General features: G+C 48.1%; 1 protein-coding gene across 2 annotated transcripts; it reads right to left on the bottom strand.

The window, feature by feature from the left end:
• Positions 1 to 4,089: 4,089 nt before the first annotated feature.
• LOC135396792 (uncharacterized) lies at positions 4,090 to 18,559 on the bottom strand. 2 transcript variants are annotated; one of them, XM_064627964.1, is made up of 12 exons: positions 18,468 to 18,559; positions 17,989 to 18,080; positions 14,481 to 14,869; positions 13,522 to 13,610; positions 13,235 to 13,424; positions 10,694 to 10,819; positions 10,525 to 10,613; positions 6,824 to 7,148; positions 6,488 to 6,553; positions 6,346 to 6,428; positions 4,870 to 5,062; positions 4,090 to 4,291 (listed from the first exon to the last, which is right to left on the bottom strand). In XM_064627964.1, exons 2-12 carry the CDS (start codon positions 18,050 to 18,052, stop codon positions 4,148 to 4,150), a joined length of 1,758 nt encoding a protein of 585 aa, XP_064484034.1. In that variant the 5' UTR covers positions 18,053 to 18,080; positions 18,468 to 18,559; the 3' UTR covers positions 4,090 to 4,147. The 2 variants fall into 2 exon arrangements, with proteins under 2 accessions (XP_064484034.1, XP_064484032.1); XM_064627962.1 differs by having other exon boundaries at positions 18,395 to 18,558.
• Positions 18,560 to 18,789: the final 230 nt, after the last annotated feature.

The raw sequence follows: 18,789 nt of genomic DNA, 5'->3' as shown, positions 1-18,789 counted from the left end.
AAACCAACCATCCACTAATTTAAGCACACGTCCGGCCAGGTGGATATCGTCAGAGGCAAACTGGAACCTCTTTCAAAAAAACGCACGTATCTTGACTTCCAGCTTTTATGAAGTGGGAGTTGACAAAGCAAATACCCTTATCACAAACACCATGATTAGCTCTGCCACCGAGTCTATCCCACAAACTTCTGGTCGCCTTCCCAAGCGGCCAAAGCCCTGGTGGACAAAGGAATGCCAAACTACTAGACAAGAACAAAATCGAGCATGGTGCATCTTCAGAAGATACCCAACTTCGGCAAACCTGATTGTATTTAAAAAAGGCAGAGCAAAAGCGAGGTGGAAAAGCTAAGTGCGAGTCTTGGGAAAGCTTTATATCATCCCTAAATTCTAATACACCACCCATATTTGTGTGGGACAGACTGAAGAAAATCAAGGGTGATTATGCTAACTTTTCCACTCCTCTTTTACAAGTCAACGGTGCTATCTGTGAGAGCCTCGAAGAACAGGCCAACGCACTTGGCGAGCATTTCCAAAGTGTATCAAGCTCCTCCTATTATAGTAAGGAGTTTTTGGAAATCAAAAGCCACTGAGAAACAGATAATACAGTCGACCCCCGTTTATCCGGACGGTGCCGTTCCCGACAAAATCGTCCGGATACCGGGGCATCCGGATAAATGAAACGACCGAATAGAAACGTCCTACAGAGCAAGGTTTAATTAAAACACAGAAATCTTGTCAATGACAGCTGTTACATAGTAGTGTCGGCAATCGATTCCTGCAAACTTTTGCTAATTGCATAGAGTTGAGCCACGCCGTTGCGCTGCTCGAAGCATGTCGGTGCGGACGCAAAGTGTCAATGTCGGAGCCTTGTTTCTCACTGGCGTCATCGGCACCGTCTTGCTGCACATCATCGGAGGCAACAGCAGCAATCACACCGTCATCAGTCATAGCTGCGCACGCGTCAACATCCTTATCAACGTCAACGTAGTCAGAAACCGCAGCATCCCCTACGGCAGTCACAGTGAGCCTCCGCATCAGGGATCGCAGCTCACCTAGGGGAATGTCTTGTTTTCATCGGCCAACGGGCCGTAAGCAGCAGGCCCTCAGGTTGGAGTTTTCCCCTCTAGAACCGGACAGTTGCTCGAGATATTTCCAAATGACTCGACTGGTCAACGTGACCCAACGCATAAAAATAAAAAAGGGGGTCATCATGCACGGTTGTCTCCCCTACGGAGGAATGTAGGTCCCTAACGTGTGACGGGAATAACCCCGACACAGCGAAAAGGGTGACGAAGCGGGGTCAGTGTCTCCTCTTACTCACGGTAGTCCGGATAACTGAAGCTGGATTACAAGAATTTTCGACTTTCGTACTCTGGAATTCTTGTCCGAGTCCGGAAGCTGAAGTCCGGATAAACGAGAACAAAATACATGGAGGAAAATCCGTTCCCGTGCCTTTTGTCCGGATACCGCGGGATCCGGATAAATGAAGTCCGGATAAACGGGGGTCGACTGTAATTAATAATACTGGTGACAATTATCCATATATTGAACCTTTCACCATGGTAGAATTGTCAAGAGCATTATTATCATCCAAACAGGCAGCACCAGGTCCAGATCGTGTTACAACATTTATCTGAGACGTCAAAGGAAGGGTTACTTGACTTCTTCAACCTGGTATGGAAGGAGGGTCATCTTCCTTCACACTGGAAAGCAGCAACAATAATCCCATTTTTGAAACCGGGAAAGGGTCCTTCCTGTCCCACTAGCTACAGGCCAATCGCTTTCACAAGTTGTCTAGGGAAAACTTTTGAGAGGATGGTAAACAACCGCCTTGTATATTACCTCGAGGAAAATCAGTGCCTCAACCAGTACCAGTGTGGCTTCCGAGCTGCGTGCTCAACCGTTGATCATCTTGTTCGGTTAGAGACAACTGTAAGGGAAGCCTTCATCAGGAAGCAGCATTGTGTGTCTGTCTTTTTCGATTTAGAAAAGGTCTACGACACCGCATGGCGATATGAAATCCTGCGTGACCTGTATTCATTTGGAATACGTGGCCGTCTTCTACGTCGCATTGCAGATTTCCTCCGGGGAAGAACTTTCAGAGTCCAATTGGGCAATACCCTATCACGTCCTTTCATTCAGGAGAACGGTGTTCCTCAGAGATCCGTTTTAAGCGTTATTCAGGTACCGTATTCCTCATGTGACCTGGTTATATGCGAGCTCCAACTACAGTTAACAATCAACAGGTTTGTCAGATGGTCCCACGAGAATGACCTTAAATTCTCCTCTGAAAAGACTGTTTGCGTTCGTTCTTTAAATAGTTAGGGGACTGTTTATTGGACCTACATAGAAAATAGATACTCAAGATATAACTGTTCAATCGGAACATCAATTCCTTGGACTTATCTTTGACGAAAAGCTTACGTTTGCAGCACATACCAAGCACTTGAAGAAAAAATGTCATCAAACCTCTGTACTCTGGCACTGATCTTGGGGTGCAGATCGGAAAACGCTGCATCGGATCTATTCCTCCACTGTCCTTTCAAGGCTGGACTACGAATGTGCAGTATACGGATCTGCGCGACCATCTACCTTGAAAATGTTAGATCCCTTACATCATCAGAGACTGCGTCTGACCCTTGGAGCTTTCCCAACATCACCTGTGGAAAATCTCTATGTAGAATGCAATGAGTTGTCCTTAGAAAGGCGCCGGTTTTATCTTAGCACTTCATATGCACTAAGAATAAAGGGTTATCCGCATCATCCAGCATTTCGATGTGTTAAGGAGACACTTACAACAGGTACAAGATCTCACCGCTTGAAAAATGTCATGTCCATCTTCACAGCAGAAATTTATGCAGTTATTTTAGCTCTCAACTACGTCTTGCAAAATCGCATCAAATCTTCAGTGATATACACAGATTCACTTAATGCCTTGCAGGCTATATGTGGCATTCGTACAACAAAAAATCTTTGTTCATCGTGCGTGGTACGTAGCAAGTACGGTGACCAATAGATCCTATAAATTAATCATTTGCTGGGTGCCTATAGCCATGTCGGGATACCTGGCAATGAACAGGCTGATACAGCTGCTGCAGTAGCCCTTTCTGGTAATTTGGCTAAAAGCCGTATAGAGAGCCCGACACTATCTTTTGACAGTTGTAGGCACGATTCGACGACGATGTAGCCTTGCTGCCACGCGCTACAGCGCTGTCCCGTCAGTTCTACCGGCACCGTCCTAGCATGAGGCCACGAACATGAGCTCGCTTGGACATCCCATCACCGCCATTATCTTGACAGAACTATCGTTATATTTGTTCGCGCGCTTCAAAGCCTAGAACATCGCGCGAGAGCTCGTGGCGTATCGCGGGCGGTAGTGATGCATATAATGCGCGTTATGGGATAGCGACGAGTCGAAGATCGGGCTCCAGAGGAACATCTTCCATCTTATATTTCATCTTCATAACCATCTCCTCTACATGTAGGCCAGAACTGATCTGATCAGTGTTAGAGCCTCGAAGTAACTGTGGCTATGAGCGGCATTCAGACGTGGACGAATGGAGAGAGCACAGAGAGGGGCCAGCAGGAAACAGTGGTGGACAGGGGTTAGAATGCGTCCCTGCACGATTTCACGGAGATCTGTGCAGACATTAGTCTGGAAAGACCGGCGGGAGAACCTCAGAGAGCGCAAAAGAACATGGGTTTCTATTTGGGCAATCTAGAGATCCCGAGGCCTGCATCCGGCGCCCCCGCTGGCGTTGGTGCCGGGTCTGCTGCCCTCATCGCCACCCCTTCGGAACAGCTCTTGTTGTCGGCAGCTCACTTTACGGCCACTTTAACCCTAAACAGATTCCCGGTCTCCTTATCAGCAGAACAAACAAAAACACCTTTATTATGATTAGCAGCAGAAGGGTCCTATATAACCCCATGTATTGTATGTGTATTATGAACAGGAATACCGAGTGTTAAACGGGAATCCCTTATTTCCTAATTCACTTAGCTTTCTACACGCAATAGGCAATGTGACTGTGCTATCAATCTACCTGCAGGACCCAGCCTTTGCCATTACTCAGTAAAGTATGACACTCGTGGCTTTACATATCTTAGTTTATTTATACTCTTGGTAATTTTGTAGTCCTGGTGTTGTTTAGATTTCTTCAACTGCAGACAGAGCGTTGATTTTCTTCACTTGTCCGTACACCCCAAGGTGAGTCAGTTCTGCAATGGGCACGCGGTGCTTCACGTCGTACGGGTCCACGTTGGCGTTCGTCGCCAGGGTGTTCACCCACACCTGCGTTAATTTGCAACTACTATACCATGCCATATCCCAATTAAAAGCAACAGTTTCGGCTACAATGCAGGACCACCTGTACAGGGCTGGACAACATTTACAGTCTTAATTGTATTAAGGTCATAATTAAAGATAAAGTTCACTCCATACAGGAATTAAAATAGGTATTCCGAAAGGAGCGTTTGCCTCCAGACACTCCTGCAAGCGTCTTCAGCTCAAAACTCCCAAAGCTCTACAGCTTGCGTCAGGATGGTCGCTCGTCAGGATGGTCACAACCGAGCGTTCTCTCCCACACCTCACTTATTCCGCTGCAGGAGCGAACGAAACTAACCACTCGTACAGCTGTGGCCGGATGAAAAGGGCGCCATGGAAACGCCCTCGTGTGGTCACAATGTCGTCAGTCACGATATTAGTAAATTACGGAATGCTCTAGCTGCGGAGACTAAATTCTACGTATTGTTGCACGGAGAGCGAACTGCCCCAGGGACTAGTTCATCCCTCTGGGCGACCTCGTACTCGTGCTACAGCGCCTCGTACAGCGCGCCGTTGGTACTAGGTAGGTAGAAATGAATGCTTGCCTTGTATCCCTCTGCAAGCACATCAATCCTGCAAGAGAAGAGCCGCCCCGCGGAAATTTCGGCTGGATATCCTGCGCCCTTTGCCTCTGCAGACCCATCGTAGACGTACACTTTCTTCTCGACAGGATTGCCCTCCATGACAAGACCAGCCTCTGCGGCCTCACCTTCACCTTTCGACAGCACAACTTTAAACCTAGGCACGTAATACACATACTTGCAACTATATGACGCTAACGCCGCGGAATAAGGCTGCAGCGTTGCAGCAGCAATGTAGATTGTATTCGAATGGATACAGTACAAATGAGTACAGTTGAAACACAGTAGGGGCGCACCTCGCACTGTGGATGTTACCGAGTAACTGCATGCTTATACGAACCACCATTTTCGCTCGAGTGCTGAACGAACTAGTGGCGGTGTATTTCAAGCTTGCTCTTCTCGCATCGTAATATGTTTCATTCCATGCGTACTTTACTACTTTACATGCGTACTCCATGCGTGCGAAAACACCTTCCCAAGCGTAGCAAATCCATGGTACAAGAGTTGCAATTGAAGATGCAGGGCCCAGCAGGTAGTGCTATATGGTTCTTAGACTGGCTGCCAAAGAAGCTTCAGTCAAAGAAGCTTGCCTTATTACTGTTCCTATAGCCTTATTACTGCAAAATTACTGTTCTCGTCTCCTCTACATTTGCCAATGTACAATGAATACATTGGACATGTCGGTATGCCATCAACAGCTGCTCGTGGGAAAACTGCAGTTGCGAACGTAAACAAGGCAAGCGATCACACTGCTGAATGGTTTACCGCCTCGTCTTCTATACTGTTATTTCCCCGTTGACGACGACGTTTTCTTAGGCATCATGCACGGCATTGCCTTGATATTTTAGCTGTACTCACGACACTCTGGACTGCCACGACCTCTTGAAGCTTATTTACCTCGTGCACGCTGTTCCATTACGAGCGCCATACGAGAGTACTATTTCTGATTGCGGGTAATACACGCCATTGAGATGTTGCTCCAGTGTCACGCACCGGAAGGGACCAAAGTAGGCCCACCTACCAGTAATACTGCCTGTCACACGGACTGTCTCACTATCATGGGGTGACACTTGTACTAGTGTCATTCGTGTGCTGTCACACGGCATCTTTGACACTCGTCATCAGTGACACTCGGCAGAAAGTGCACTAACGATTTAGTGAGTTCCCCAAACTCACTTCACTTCGGCAAACAGAGTGCGTAGCCTCGACGGCAGGTTTTAAGGTAGGACAGTAGAACAATTGCCAGCGATACTATGCATCTTGAACTCCTCCAGAGTTGCCGATATTTCGAACAGAGACTGTGCTTCTGAAACCTTTCTACTTGTGGAACTTGGATCACAACTTCACAACTTGGATCACAACTTGTGAATCACAAGATAAGCCAGTGGTATACAACACGCAGACGCTGAGAGTGTTTGACGTGCTCAGGAACGTGCTTACGTTTTGCCATGAGGCGGCGGTGTGGCCTGCACATAGACACAGTGTCCCGTCTGCAAGGTAACTGGGGCACACGCTGGTACTTCCTGCAAGCGGGTGGCGCAATTAGCATGCTGTGTAGGCGACTAACATCCAGACTACATACATGGTTGTAGAAGAGTAGATGAGCTTGCTTTACATTAGGCGGCTTATTGTTCCAGTGCTTGGGATGCTGCGAAGCAGGAAAGCCAAAATGATGCATGGTCATTTTACGTAATTGCCCTACGTTCATTTGTATATTATAAATAGCTTGTATGGGCATTACAAAATAGCAGTAGATGACTGTTCCTTGATTGGATAGCTTCGCCATGCATGCTGACGGCGTGCGATACACGCGTAACCCTAAAAAATTCTCTGCAGCACCATCAACCAACGAAACCAGTTTGGGAGTGTCGTTTCTAATTCGGCTCTATGGCAGAACTGGAACACGCGTTCTACTCACACTGATACTGCAGATTCGAATGGACTTCACTTGAATGTTGCGTTCAATACATATGCACTTTGCGAGACCATAGAAGACCTTGTGCTTGTAGTCTGGCAGAGGTTTATCGTTGATAGACATTGAAAAGTCTGTTTCTCCAATGAACACATCAAGGGTAAATGGTTGACCCTTGTCGAGCGGGCACTCAGGATCTACTTGTTCCTCTAGCCACACGCCTTCCTGTTTCGTGTTACGGACAAGCTTTTTCTCTGGCTCGAAGATTGCAGACACCTGGATTAACGTCTGGTCGTGGTTTTCTGGTGTAGCTAGCACACATACAGAGCACCTGCGTCATAAAATGCAATAGAATTCGATTCCCAATTATTCTCCAGAGAAGGAAAACGGACGGGACATGCAGCATAGAGTATAGCCTGAAAACCTACGTCTGAAGGCTCCGGTTCCACGTGCCAGTGTACAGAAAGCGGGCTATAGCGACAATCGGCTATCAGAAAACTATCAGGGCGCAGAAAAAGAGAATAGAACAAGAAGAAGCCTTACTCTTACAAGTTTTACAATACAACACCAAGCAGCTTTCCCTCTGATCATGCTCAATCCCAACCGCAGGGTCACGTCATGCTCTCTGCACTGCAGTGCCGTCTGAGTGTGTACGATTTTATGATAAGCATCTCCTTTCGCTGCTTGCAGTGCATCATTCATACTAGGGCTCAGGGTCTAACACGTTTTTCCGATTTTCGTTGAAAACGTTTCCGTTTAAACGTTTTATACGCCGTTTAGATTAACGTATAGTCTGGAAAACGTTTGTTTGATGCGAAACGTTTAAGCGTTTTGTTAAAATGAAGCGGTTGAACGTTATGTCAAGGTGAAGCGTTTAAACGTCTTGTTAATACGAAATGCAACGCCTTTCGAAACGGATAGCTATTTAAGAAACTTATCTTTATTAATGAGAAACATGGACGCGCCAGGCATTACGGGTACAGAGACAGGAGTTGTCCCCGTTAGGCCTGGCGCGTCCATGCTTCCCATCAGTAATTACCAACTACGCCAGTTTCTCACTGTCTTATAAGTAACTTCAGTTCATATTTGGCTTTTAAGCAACCCTATCTGTGTTCATTTTCGTCGTACATTTCATTATGAACCGACGTGTTTCACTACAGTTTTAAACATGTCGAGCTCGTAATGGCGGTGATGACGTTTGAATCTTTTGGGTAGTTTATACTAAAAATTCCGTATTTATGTTCTTTACGCGAGTAGTATTTTGGTGAGAAGACCAACGCGGAAGATTTTGACCTTTAGCGACTACTTTAGCCTGAAGCATGTACCTGCTCTTTCCTTCTGGTTCAGAACATTTGCCAATTACGCGTTAAGAACCAATCACTGTCCCGAATGATATCATTCTTGCGCCAGAGTGAGAAAAAAGGGATGAGCACAACTTTTGTGGCATCATGCACTGACGCGAATTCCTACAAAGAGCCATACACCTCCCGTTATGAACAAATTCGGATGGAGAAAAGGAGAGCACCCGGAATTGTAATTCTGCCGGACGATGTCGATGAGATAAAGCTCCGCTTTTGGTGTGTCAGCGATCCCAATGCCACGAGTGCACGCGGAGCGGAGTTCGGTGTACGCTGCGAACGGGGTCGTGGCAACGCTCTATTAACCACCAAGAAACGGAATAAAATGCGCCCTGCGCTGTGACTGTTCTTTATTAAACATAAGACGATCACAAATGAGCGGGACAAAGTAACAGGCCACTTTAACGATACCCTGCACTGTCTTTCAAGGAAAGCAAGCTGAAATATTTAGAGGAGGAAAGAAAAAAAACACGCAAATTTGCAGTTCACTTCTTCCTTCCGTGGTCATCGTAACGTATACAAATAACGAACAATAACGGGCCGTGTGTAATGCACATGAGATCTATCGCTTATACTAACCCAAAAAGAAAACAAAGGGAACGTTTCCTGAAAAAACGGTTACGTACGTATTCGTACCGTGAGACGTTTTATGTAAAAGAAAACGATTAAACGTTTCCTAGCAAAACGTTTATATACGTATACGTCCCGCTGTACGTTTATGCAAACGTAAACGTTTAAACGTATCCTGGGAAAACGTTTAAATACGTATACGTGCTGTTGAACGTACATCTAACAGAACACGTTTAAACGTTAATAGAGATAGGGCGCAGACTAACTGGTGCATGATGATGAAGGAACGAATAACCGAGAGACACGGGACACGAAGATCTGAGAACTCTTGTGCTTGTCTTCGTGTCCCGTGTCTCTCGGTTGTTCGTTCCTTCATCAACGTTTAAACGTGTTTTAAGAAAACGTTTAACCTGAAACGTGTTACAAAATGCGCTTCTTAAGAAAACGTTTCGACGTTTAAACGTTTAATAGAGAGCTCGAATTCATACATTACGGCTAAACGGAAATAATCCAAGCAGCACAATGTACTGAAAGTCGGGCGCGGTAGGGGTGGACGGGTAGGTGCAAGGCCTTGAACAGACTCGTGACACTAAAGAACATTGATAAGATACATACCGTCCCCCCTAGTACATTGTGCTGCTTGGGAACTTATGTCGCACGTAGACAGCTAGAAATCCAGCGAACCGGTAGGGAAGTATGAAAGGAGTATGAAGTATGAAGGGCACGTGATTGTTTTGCTATCTATCTATAAATCTAAATCTAGCTATCGATAGTACACAAGAAACAAAAATCGATGGTCAATGTATCGATACTTTTGCGTCACTACTGGCAACAGCTCTTATCGCAGATCGCTAAATCCTCGCTAAATCGCTAGTACCTGCAGTTACGTCGTCTAAATATAGAAACAGCGTCTAGTACTGCCTGCGAGAATCTGGTTTACATTTCGTGAAAATTGCGCGTTTCTCAAGTGGCGAGTGTTTTTCGTTTGATATCACACAGCGCAAGCAAAAGGATGAACCCCCCCCCCCCCCTTGTTCCTCTGTCCAAGAAAAATTCAGGCCCATTTTTGCACCCATGTGCGGAGAAGTGACAGCGACAGCTATATCGTCCACTGGGCAAAGTTTTCTGAATACTTCAATACACGTATCCGTTAGCCCGCGAGCAACGCGAACAGCAATCGCGCTGCAACGAACTACTGTAAGTGACGTCCACGTTCGTCCATGAGCTCCCTGGCCAACAGTCCGCAGTGTCTTTGTGCTCGCGTTCTTGTTCGTTCTCCTGCCTTGGCATCGGCAGCAGGTCGCAATGGCCTCGGCTTCGCGCTCCCCAACTTTCGGATCTTCTCGGTTTCGTCTCATCGCAACCGCTTTGCGTTCCCTCACTGTTGGGGCATGTTTTCAAGCATCCAATGCGCGTTGGGCTGCTTGTTCACTCGCGTCTTGCGCGTGCCAATGCTATTATTGCGTACGCAAAGCTGATAGCGTGGTGGTTCAGCGCAATGCGCAAAGCACGTTTGCGTAGCGTTTGTCTTGCGCGTGCGCATAGTGACGACGCACCATTATACACTGACGGCGCTCGCACCACAAGGCTGCCGCTTTCCTTTTTTTCTTTACGTCCGCTCTCATATTTGCTGCTGCGCTAACCAATGGCGCGCCGAATGACATGTTACGGGCCACGACGTTACTTTGACAAAGTTCCCTCTTACGACTATCACTGTAAAAAAAATTATGTACGACATCGAATGCCGGTGGTCAGTGTGTACGATATGAGTGTTCTCACTTGTCTGCTTCTGGAGCGACTGTTCCTACGACTGTGAAGTGGTAGCCCGCAGCGATATGACTGGCCAAGGTCACGTAAAAGTGATCCGGCTGCGTGAAGCAAGTGTCCAGGGTCACTAACATGCCGAGCATGAATCTCTCCACTCATTAGAACCTTTCACTGCACTTACCCATATGGGTTTGAAAATGCTGACAGATGCGATAAAGGCGTCTCCAAACACGGAGAAGTACTTGCACTTGCCAAGGGGAAGTTCTGGTTTTTCGTTGAACGTGAACTCTTTGTCGTTGACCGTTATCTGAAGAAAGACAAAGCGTGTGGACGGTACGGACGAAATCTTGAGAATCTTACCATTGCAACCCACGTGTCTTACACAGTACTACCCCAAAACCTTCTTTTCTTTTTTTGTTGAATTCCAATGGCAGTGTAGAGGAGATGTTCCTACACGGGGGAGGTGTCCCGACAGGCGATGATGGATTGTCCCAACGGACAGACATACCTCTGCGTTTCGGGCCTTCGAAACTCACGATCACAATTATCTCATAAGGCGTGAGTTCGGGCCCTACTACGAACTCACGTGAAGGTCGACATGGCGTATCGACGAGGTCGATCATGCCGCATATTGGTGCACTCACCGGATGATATCACACTTCACAGAGATGTGATGTTATCTGGTGATTGCGCTAGTACGCAGCATGATCCGAGCTCACCGATGCGCCATGTCGACCTTCACATGAGTGCGTAGCAGGGCCCGAACTCACGCCTTATCAGATAATTGTGCTCGTGAGTTTCGAAGGCCCGAAACGCCGAGATGATCGTGGCCTCACGCTAAGACGGTGCCGGCAGAAAGGAGAGTTGCGCCTTATCGCCTGGCAGGCGCAGTGGCGCGCGAGCTGAGGCATACCTTCACCCCGCACCCCACCCCCCTTAGACGCGGAGCGGTGATAATATTGAAGACAGCCGGGTCGTAACCGAAGGAAGGAAGAAAGGACGACCGAGAACGGACAGCACGGCAGTCATTGGCGACACTTCACACAATATACTTGATTGCGCTTGAAGACGACGAAATGGGCAACGAATGTAAGGAGCCGCGGTCGAGGCGGTCTGGGGTACCGCGACCGGCGCGGCAGCGAAAGTTCGGAGAGTCCCAGGTGTGACGAGTGCGTAATGAGTGCCAATACGCCGACTGAAGAAGTCGTGCCGTGGCGTCAGCTGCCGCAACATACCCGGCAGGTCTGGTACGCGGAATGTGACAAAGAAAAGCGAAGTCGCCTGTGTGCCGGAGCGATGTGGTTCGCAATACGGCATCAATAGCACAGCGGTGGTCTTGCAGAGTTCGGGAAACCGTCGAAAATGTGGCCAGGTCGAGGCGTGTGAATGAGCTGGTTCGAAGGAGTCGAGTCGCAGTTGTATGGTTCGGGTAGTTGCGCTGGCGTAGGGCGTCGTTGGGTTGGGAGACTTCCAGGTTGCGATGCTTTGCAGCATGCCGTCGAAGCTGTTGTTTGGTTGGTTGAAGGCCGTATTAGGCCGCAAAATTTGGGATGGTTGAAGGCCTTATTACGCCGAACATGATGTTCGTTGTTCGGGTAACCAAATGTAGGAGATGTTCCTCTACGCGCATCCCGAGCGGCGATGATGGTCGCAGCGGGCAGATGATCGTGGCCTCACGCTAAGAGGTGCCAGTGGAACTGGCTGGCTGGGCGCAGTGGCGCGCGGCAGCTGGGGCACATCGTTCACCAGACCACGGGCACCCACATCGGAAGGGGAGCACTTCCGGAGCCAGTTTGGTTGCTCTGTCTGGAGCAATTCTGTTCTGTTGGCGGATTGCGAGCAGAGTGCAAGTCTTCCAATGGAAGCTTTCGCGCGGCCTTGGAGCCAAGGTCGTTCCACGGAGCAACTCCGACTGCTTCGCCAAAATCTGCAGATTTGGCCGGAACTCCCGCATCACGTGGTTTGTGCTTCCGGTTCCTACCGCTTCCCTCCATTCGCTTTCGTTGGCAGTAGCTCCAGCTGCAGGTGCTGCATCCGTGAATGTTCCAATCGCAGATACAGATCGTGTGCTCTCTGCAGGAGCAAGGCGCTCCCTGTGCAGGCGGCTTCAAGTTTGCCATTGGAATTCAACATTTGAGATTAGACTTCCCTAAACTTTGTTTTAATCTTCAGCCATCCGTTACCAATGGCAATGGGCGCATTAAGTAGGCTCCGGCGTGTGCTTTCCCGAGCACCCTGAGGAATCTGCCCTTGGTGTGTCTACCTAACAAGTAGTTTTAACAAGTAGTAAACAAGTAGTCCGGAAACTACGCTTTCCCGCGCGCCTCCAATTGAACTTCCTGCTGTTCCATCTACTCTGTAAACATGGCGAAGCGAAAGAGAGCTTCAATTTCAATTATTCGAAAGGCAAATGCAAGCACTCTTCTCTCCACGTGACTCGTACAGGTCAACTCTGTCAAGCTTTATTCGTGTACTCTCGTTCCCGGAGCAGGCCCAAGGGATCTATGTAACCCTGATTAGCGGGAAACCTCGCTATCCTGCCTTGGCGAAACAGGGCTGTAATTAACACCAAGCTTAGGGGAGTCTGACCTCGGTTCAAGTGCTAACTCGCATTGGTGAAACCGTGCCTTTGACACGTGTGATGCTTAGCTTAACGCTAATACGGCAGTACTCATTCTCTCAAACATCTTTTTGCCAGTTGAATCTCATTCGTAATTCGTACCTTCATGCTGTTCGCGTATGTCTTGGCTCGAATGACAAGGGATTCGGACGGAGTCAAAGGGGCCTCGCCACTTGTTTCTTCCTTTGCCTCCTTGTGTTCAACGGTTCGGAGCGACACTTTGCCCGGTGTCATCAATACCGATACAGAGACGTTGTCCCGCTTCATGGTCTCCCGGAACTGTAGCTCGGTGCTGCAAAAACCAGTTGTGCACTATAGTGTTATTCAAAAAGATGAACCTGTTCACCCTTGACAGGCTGATTTTCAATAGACAAGATCCGATGTCTTACGTTGCCATCTGTGGCGAGAACAAGCCAAAGATGTAGATTTCGGTCTCGGGGGTCAAAACGCCAGGAATAACGAAGTCATCTGGGGTGTCCTGGAGAGGAGACGAAACCACGACGTGTTACGAAGGTATAACTGGTCGATCAGCAGGGAGAACCCGGATCGGCCACAAGGCAAGTAAATCTGGTATGAGGGGACCAAATCCACCATCGAAAAACAATCGCGCTCCAGCTAAGAGTCTGGCCGAGCGCGTTGCGCGCGTCCGGCACACTCAGCAGCCGGCCCAATGCTCACTGTTGCCTTGCAAGATGCAGAAGTGACTACAGTATTAAGTTCTGCCCAAATCCGATGTTTGTTGGCCGAGGAAAAAGATCGCTCGGTTAAAGGTCTTTGGGTGGGTTATGAACTGTGTGGGTTATGGAAGTGATGGAAGCGGTAGTAGCGGTACATTGATTGTAAGTAAAGAGTGTGTACATGTAACAATAGTTCAAACAACACTGATGTACAGCTTGAGACAAAAGTTTACGGAACACCCGGGTGTCACATTTCTCCATTGGGGCGACACCCTAACAGCAAACAGCAGGCGGCATAGATACCGAGAGATGGATAGAATATGTGATCACCCGTTTCTAATTCAGTCTCATCCTGATATCCAGCAGGGGACCGATCTGATGAAAAAATACGCAGGTGCCGTGTTCCGTAAACTTTTGTCCCAAGCTCTACAAGTAAACGTTTTTGAGAGTTGCATTTACCCAGCTTTCGTTTCTTAAAAAGAGACTGTAAGGCACCTAAGTCACTCTTTCCTTTGCAACTAATTGCAACTCAGTATTTTCGCAAGCTAGCTGTAACTGAGTACTCAACCCATGGCTAGAACGTACACCTAAGCCCGCCTAATTAGTTTCTCCCATAGATATATCGATATGTCGGCTAGTAGAACATGACTTTGCACTGCATAGTCTCTTACCGGCAGGCGGTAGTGGATGCCATCTTCCTGGCGCACTCTGCGCAGCATATCGGCCGCATCCTGCACAGGACTCTTGGTGCCATCCGGAGCAGCCGGAGCGGCTGGAGCAGCTGGAGCAGCCTCCGCTGCTGGGGCGGCTGCAGCGCCCTCCGCCGCTGGGGCGGCTGCAGCGCCTTCCGCTGCTGGAGCGGCTGCAGCACCCTCCGCTGCTGGAGCGGCTGCAGCACCCTCCGCTGCTGGAGCGGCTGCAGCAGCCTCCGCCGCCGGAGCGGCTGCAGCGGCAGCATCGGGCGGATGTGCGGCAGCATCGGGCGGATGTGCGGCAGCATCGGGCGGATGTGCTGCAGCATCGGGCGGATGTGCAGCAGCAGCGTCTGCTGCAGGTGGCGCTGGAAACAGCAATTAGTCAGTGGTTAGCGGAGAACTTCCGAGAAGCTCTATGCGATGGTGCAGAACTTGGTCTGATAAATTTGCAGAGCTTCACTGTATTACACGTTCCTGCCAAAACCTAATTGCAAAAGATATTAAGATGCATTCGAGTTAAAGGGACAGTCGCATCCGGAAATCCATCGACGAAACCGATACCACTGTTCGGCATCGGCCGAAAATCAACCTGGCTAGTTTTTATGATTTTTTTTTTTTTTTTGCGAAAAGTGTTTATAGATACTAATCAAAAAAATTTTAAGTACCAGCGCTGCTTTCGCAGCCCCAGAAGCTCCGGTGACGTGACGTCACTCCCTAAGCGGAAGAGTGAGAGTGCGGCGCCCAGGGGAGGAAAGGCCCCGTCAAGACGTCCCGCAAAGCCGGGTTCCCCACTGCTGGGCGCCCGCAACCCGTTGTTTGAAACTGCGACCGGAGAACGGCAAGAGTGTTCATCCCCAAGGGTCACCCGACGGCCGCCGTAACCTCGAGGTATCTCGGCGAGAGCGAGACATGCGCCACTTCGGTCTCCGCTGTCCAGTCAGTTGCTCAGCTCTCCATTTCAGGCAAAACAACCGCCACACGCGGAACCGGAAACTGATGCCTTGCTCTCCTTCGCCACGATTGGTTGGTCATCACCCGTCGGACGGCGTCTGTCGCGCAAGGTGAGACTGCTTGGACGGTGCCGGAGAACGGGCCAGCCGTTGCGGGCGCCGTACCGGGCACTCGCCCGGCAGTGGGAACGCGCCTTAACTGTGAGACGCGCCCACCAAGGAATACCGCACGGCCGCGGTATTCCTCTTCTCAAGGTCGCGCCCTCATTGGTTCTTTGGGAGGGACGTTTTCTCGTTTTTCGAGAGAGGGAATTCCGGGATGCTCTCAACATCCGTCATGTATTCCGTCGAATAGCAGTCACTCCTTCGCGTGGGATTTTCGATATCGTGGTCAGTGGTGCGACGAAATGACACTACTTTCGGGACCGACTGAAACAGATGCGATCGTCCCTTTACAGGGGTTGCGACAGTTTGATAGATGTGGTTCATTACATCATACACACATTGTAATGCGCACTAGAGTATTCAGAAAAAAAAAAAGTATTTTTCGAACTCTTCGTACTTGGCGAGATATAAGCCCTCGAACACACGCACTCGACAAACATAGCTCCGGCCATTCCCATTTGTAGTTGTAAGCACGTGACCTCTCTCGCGCTTCCTTACTGGCGGGGACGCCTGCTGTGATGTCAGAACAGGATAGTGATGTCGATATTCGTGGTGCCAGTTTGCTACGCGTCTATTACCCATTTGCTATAAAACTTGAAATGCAGGTTCACATCGGTGCAAATATTTTCATTTTACGCTTGTCCGGAATAACTTGAGACAGATGCCTTGAGACGTTAAGAGATACGAAGATTTAGCTGTATCTTTCTGTAGTCCTTTCGCTTTACAAAGGCTGACACTTTGCCCCTGCTGCGTATGTTTTGATTTTACTTTCTCTGTCGGTTTAATCAGAAGTTGCAATATTTATTTAAAATGTCAACAAGGAGTGAATTGTGCACGTGACACTCGTTTCACCAAGCGAACGATGTAAACACAACTCCTGTTTTTATAAATATATTTTTTATGGTCTGTGTGTAACACCTTAACGTTAAGTAACGTGTCAAGTGCCATATTAATTTGACACCACTGTTAGATGTGGTTTCTGTTCTGCGTTCCGTTCAGATATTCAGTTTTCGGCATATAAGCTGCGTTGTTCACATAAACCTTTGTCGTATGTTGCCTGTTGTGTCGACTGTCAGCTTCTGCTATGACTCATAGCAGAAGTTGATAGTCGACACAACAGCCAACATATGACAAATGTTTGCTTTTAATTACTTTGTGTGTGGGGGGGGGGGGGGTTTGTAAGGTGTGGCTTTAAATACAATTGCATTTGAGGAGTAACCAATCTTGGGTAGTAACTAAGTTACTTTGAACTTGTAACTGTAACTAGTTACTTTTGGGAGTAACTAGTTACATTTCCAGAGAAGTAGCTTTTAACTGTAACTAGTTACTATTTCTGTCAAAGTAACTGCAAAATGTAACTAGTTACTCGAATAAATGTCGTTCCTTTTTTTTTCTTTGCTCTACCTTCCCCTACTTCCCCCTAACAGTGTCTGCCTTCCTTTTATCCGAAGCGTTCCTTTTATCCGTAATCGGTATGTGCCCCGTGCCTTAGGCTCTTGACCAAGCGGGGAATTCCAGCTTTGCGAACAGAAAATTGTTTAAGTTAGTGACCCTCAACGGTCGGAGTGAGTCATATGTGAGTAATAGTGTCACTGCCCTAGCACGGGATCCTGCCTCCTGTGGATATGGACAAGGAAATGATTATGCACAAAGAGAAACTTCCCGGTCAGCTCACCAGTGCTCCCGTCCCGGTGCGCTACGACATGTGCAATGCCTAATCCTTCTCCGGTTGCTGCTACCAGCTTCCGTAGCCGCTCTATGAAGCAACCTTTGAGTTTTTATCATGGAAGGACGATAATAATTTAACTGTAAAGTGCAAGCTATGGGATAAGACGTACTCGGCAAACTTGAAACCTGAAAAAGCACCTAAGGCGAGTTCCTTGTTCTTGTGTATGTCTCTCTACACGCTACGAAACGCGTGCGTGTCACTGTCACCATGCTCTTCTTTTTCACCGCTATGCGCCAGGTCTCATGCACATGTCGTATTTTTCCGTGCGGGATAACCGCGTATTAACTTATACTGCTTCTGGTTAAGTGCAAGACAACTTTTATTGCACTCCAGTAAATGTAAATAAATGTATGTTTTTAATAATTGTATCACCCTCTCATGGTCAATTTTATAAAAAGTAACTGTAGTGTAACTAAGTTACTTTCTCTCAGTAACTGTAACTAACTAGTTAATCGACCAAGTAAGTAACTATAACTAACTTAGTTACTATTTTTGGCAGATCAACTGTAACTAACTCAGTTACCTTTTAGAAGTAACTTACCCAAGACTGGGAGTAACTGTAGCTAACTTAATAACAGCTCTGGTTGGAACACCCTGTATATGCAATACGCAGACAGATCAGGAAATTACGTGCTCTTACCGTCTGATGCGGGAGGTGGTGCTGCTTCGGTCGTGGGTGGTGGGTGTGGAGCTTCCTCAGCCATGGCAAGTCAGCGTAGTCTCGCTGTGTAACTGAAAGAGGCAAACTGCTTCAGCAGGTAACAGCATGAAAACTGACACGATGAGTACGATGACAACACCGCAGCGGACAGCTTCACATCTTAGCGCCACGCGCATACATTATATACCGCTATACACCGCATCGTTTTCACATCATACAAACAAAAAATACCGCGACTCGAGTTCTCTATACGTCTGCTGCCGAGGACGCTGTGTCTGACTCGTCTTCAATCCCATTTGCAATAGGTCTACCTAAGAAACAGAGAGGCTCGAGATGCCTCCTAATTGCGGACACTGCCACGAACCGACGAAACCGTGAAACTTACGTCTGTAGCTGAAAAGCAGCCAAGCTCAAGGAGGAGCAAGTAAAGCAAGATTATAAAAGGGTCCGACACCCACCGAAGACCAGTTCGGACGGGCTGGCTGGCTGATACGTTCTGAACGTGCACCACACGCGCCACACCAATGCCTGCTTCGTCTTTCGGGTACGGTGCAGCAACGTTCAAATGCCGATGGCAGTGGTTTTCGTAATACATTCCAACAAATAGTCGTAGCTTTCAGACAAGTAATTCAAAGTGGAAGCTCCTGAAAAGCATGTACATCTCAGTGAACGTTCTGGGGTGTGGCCCCGTAGCGGGGCCACCGAGTTTTAAAAAAATATTGAAAGCCCCTTTCGCCCCTTTTGTCCTGGCCAATCTCCCTCAGTGGCTCACGGTCATCA

The sequence above is a fragment of the Ornithodoros turicata genome, chromosome 6, assembly GCF_037126465.1.
Source record: "Ornithodoros turicata isolate Travis chromosome 6, ASM3712646v1, whole genome shotgun sequence".
NCBI classification, from domain to species: Eukaryota; Metazoa; Arthropoda; class Arachnida; order Ixodida; family Argasidae; genus Ornithodoros; species Ornithodoros turicata.
Note: the sequence above shows the minus strand (reverse complement) of the source record. Positions and strands in the feature narration are given on the sequence as shown.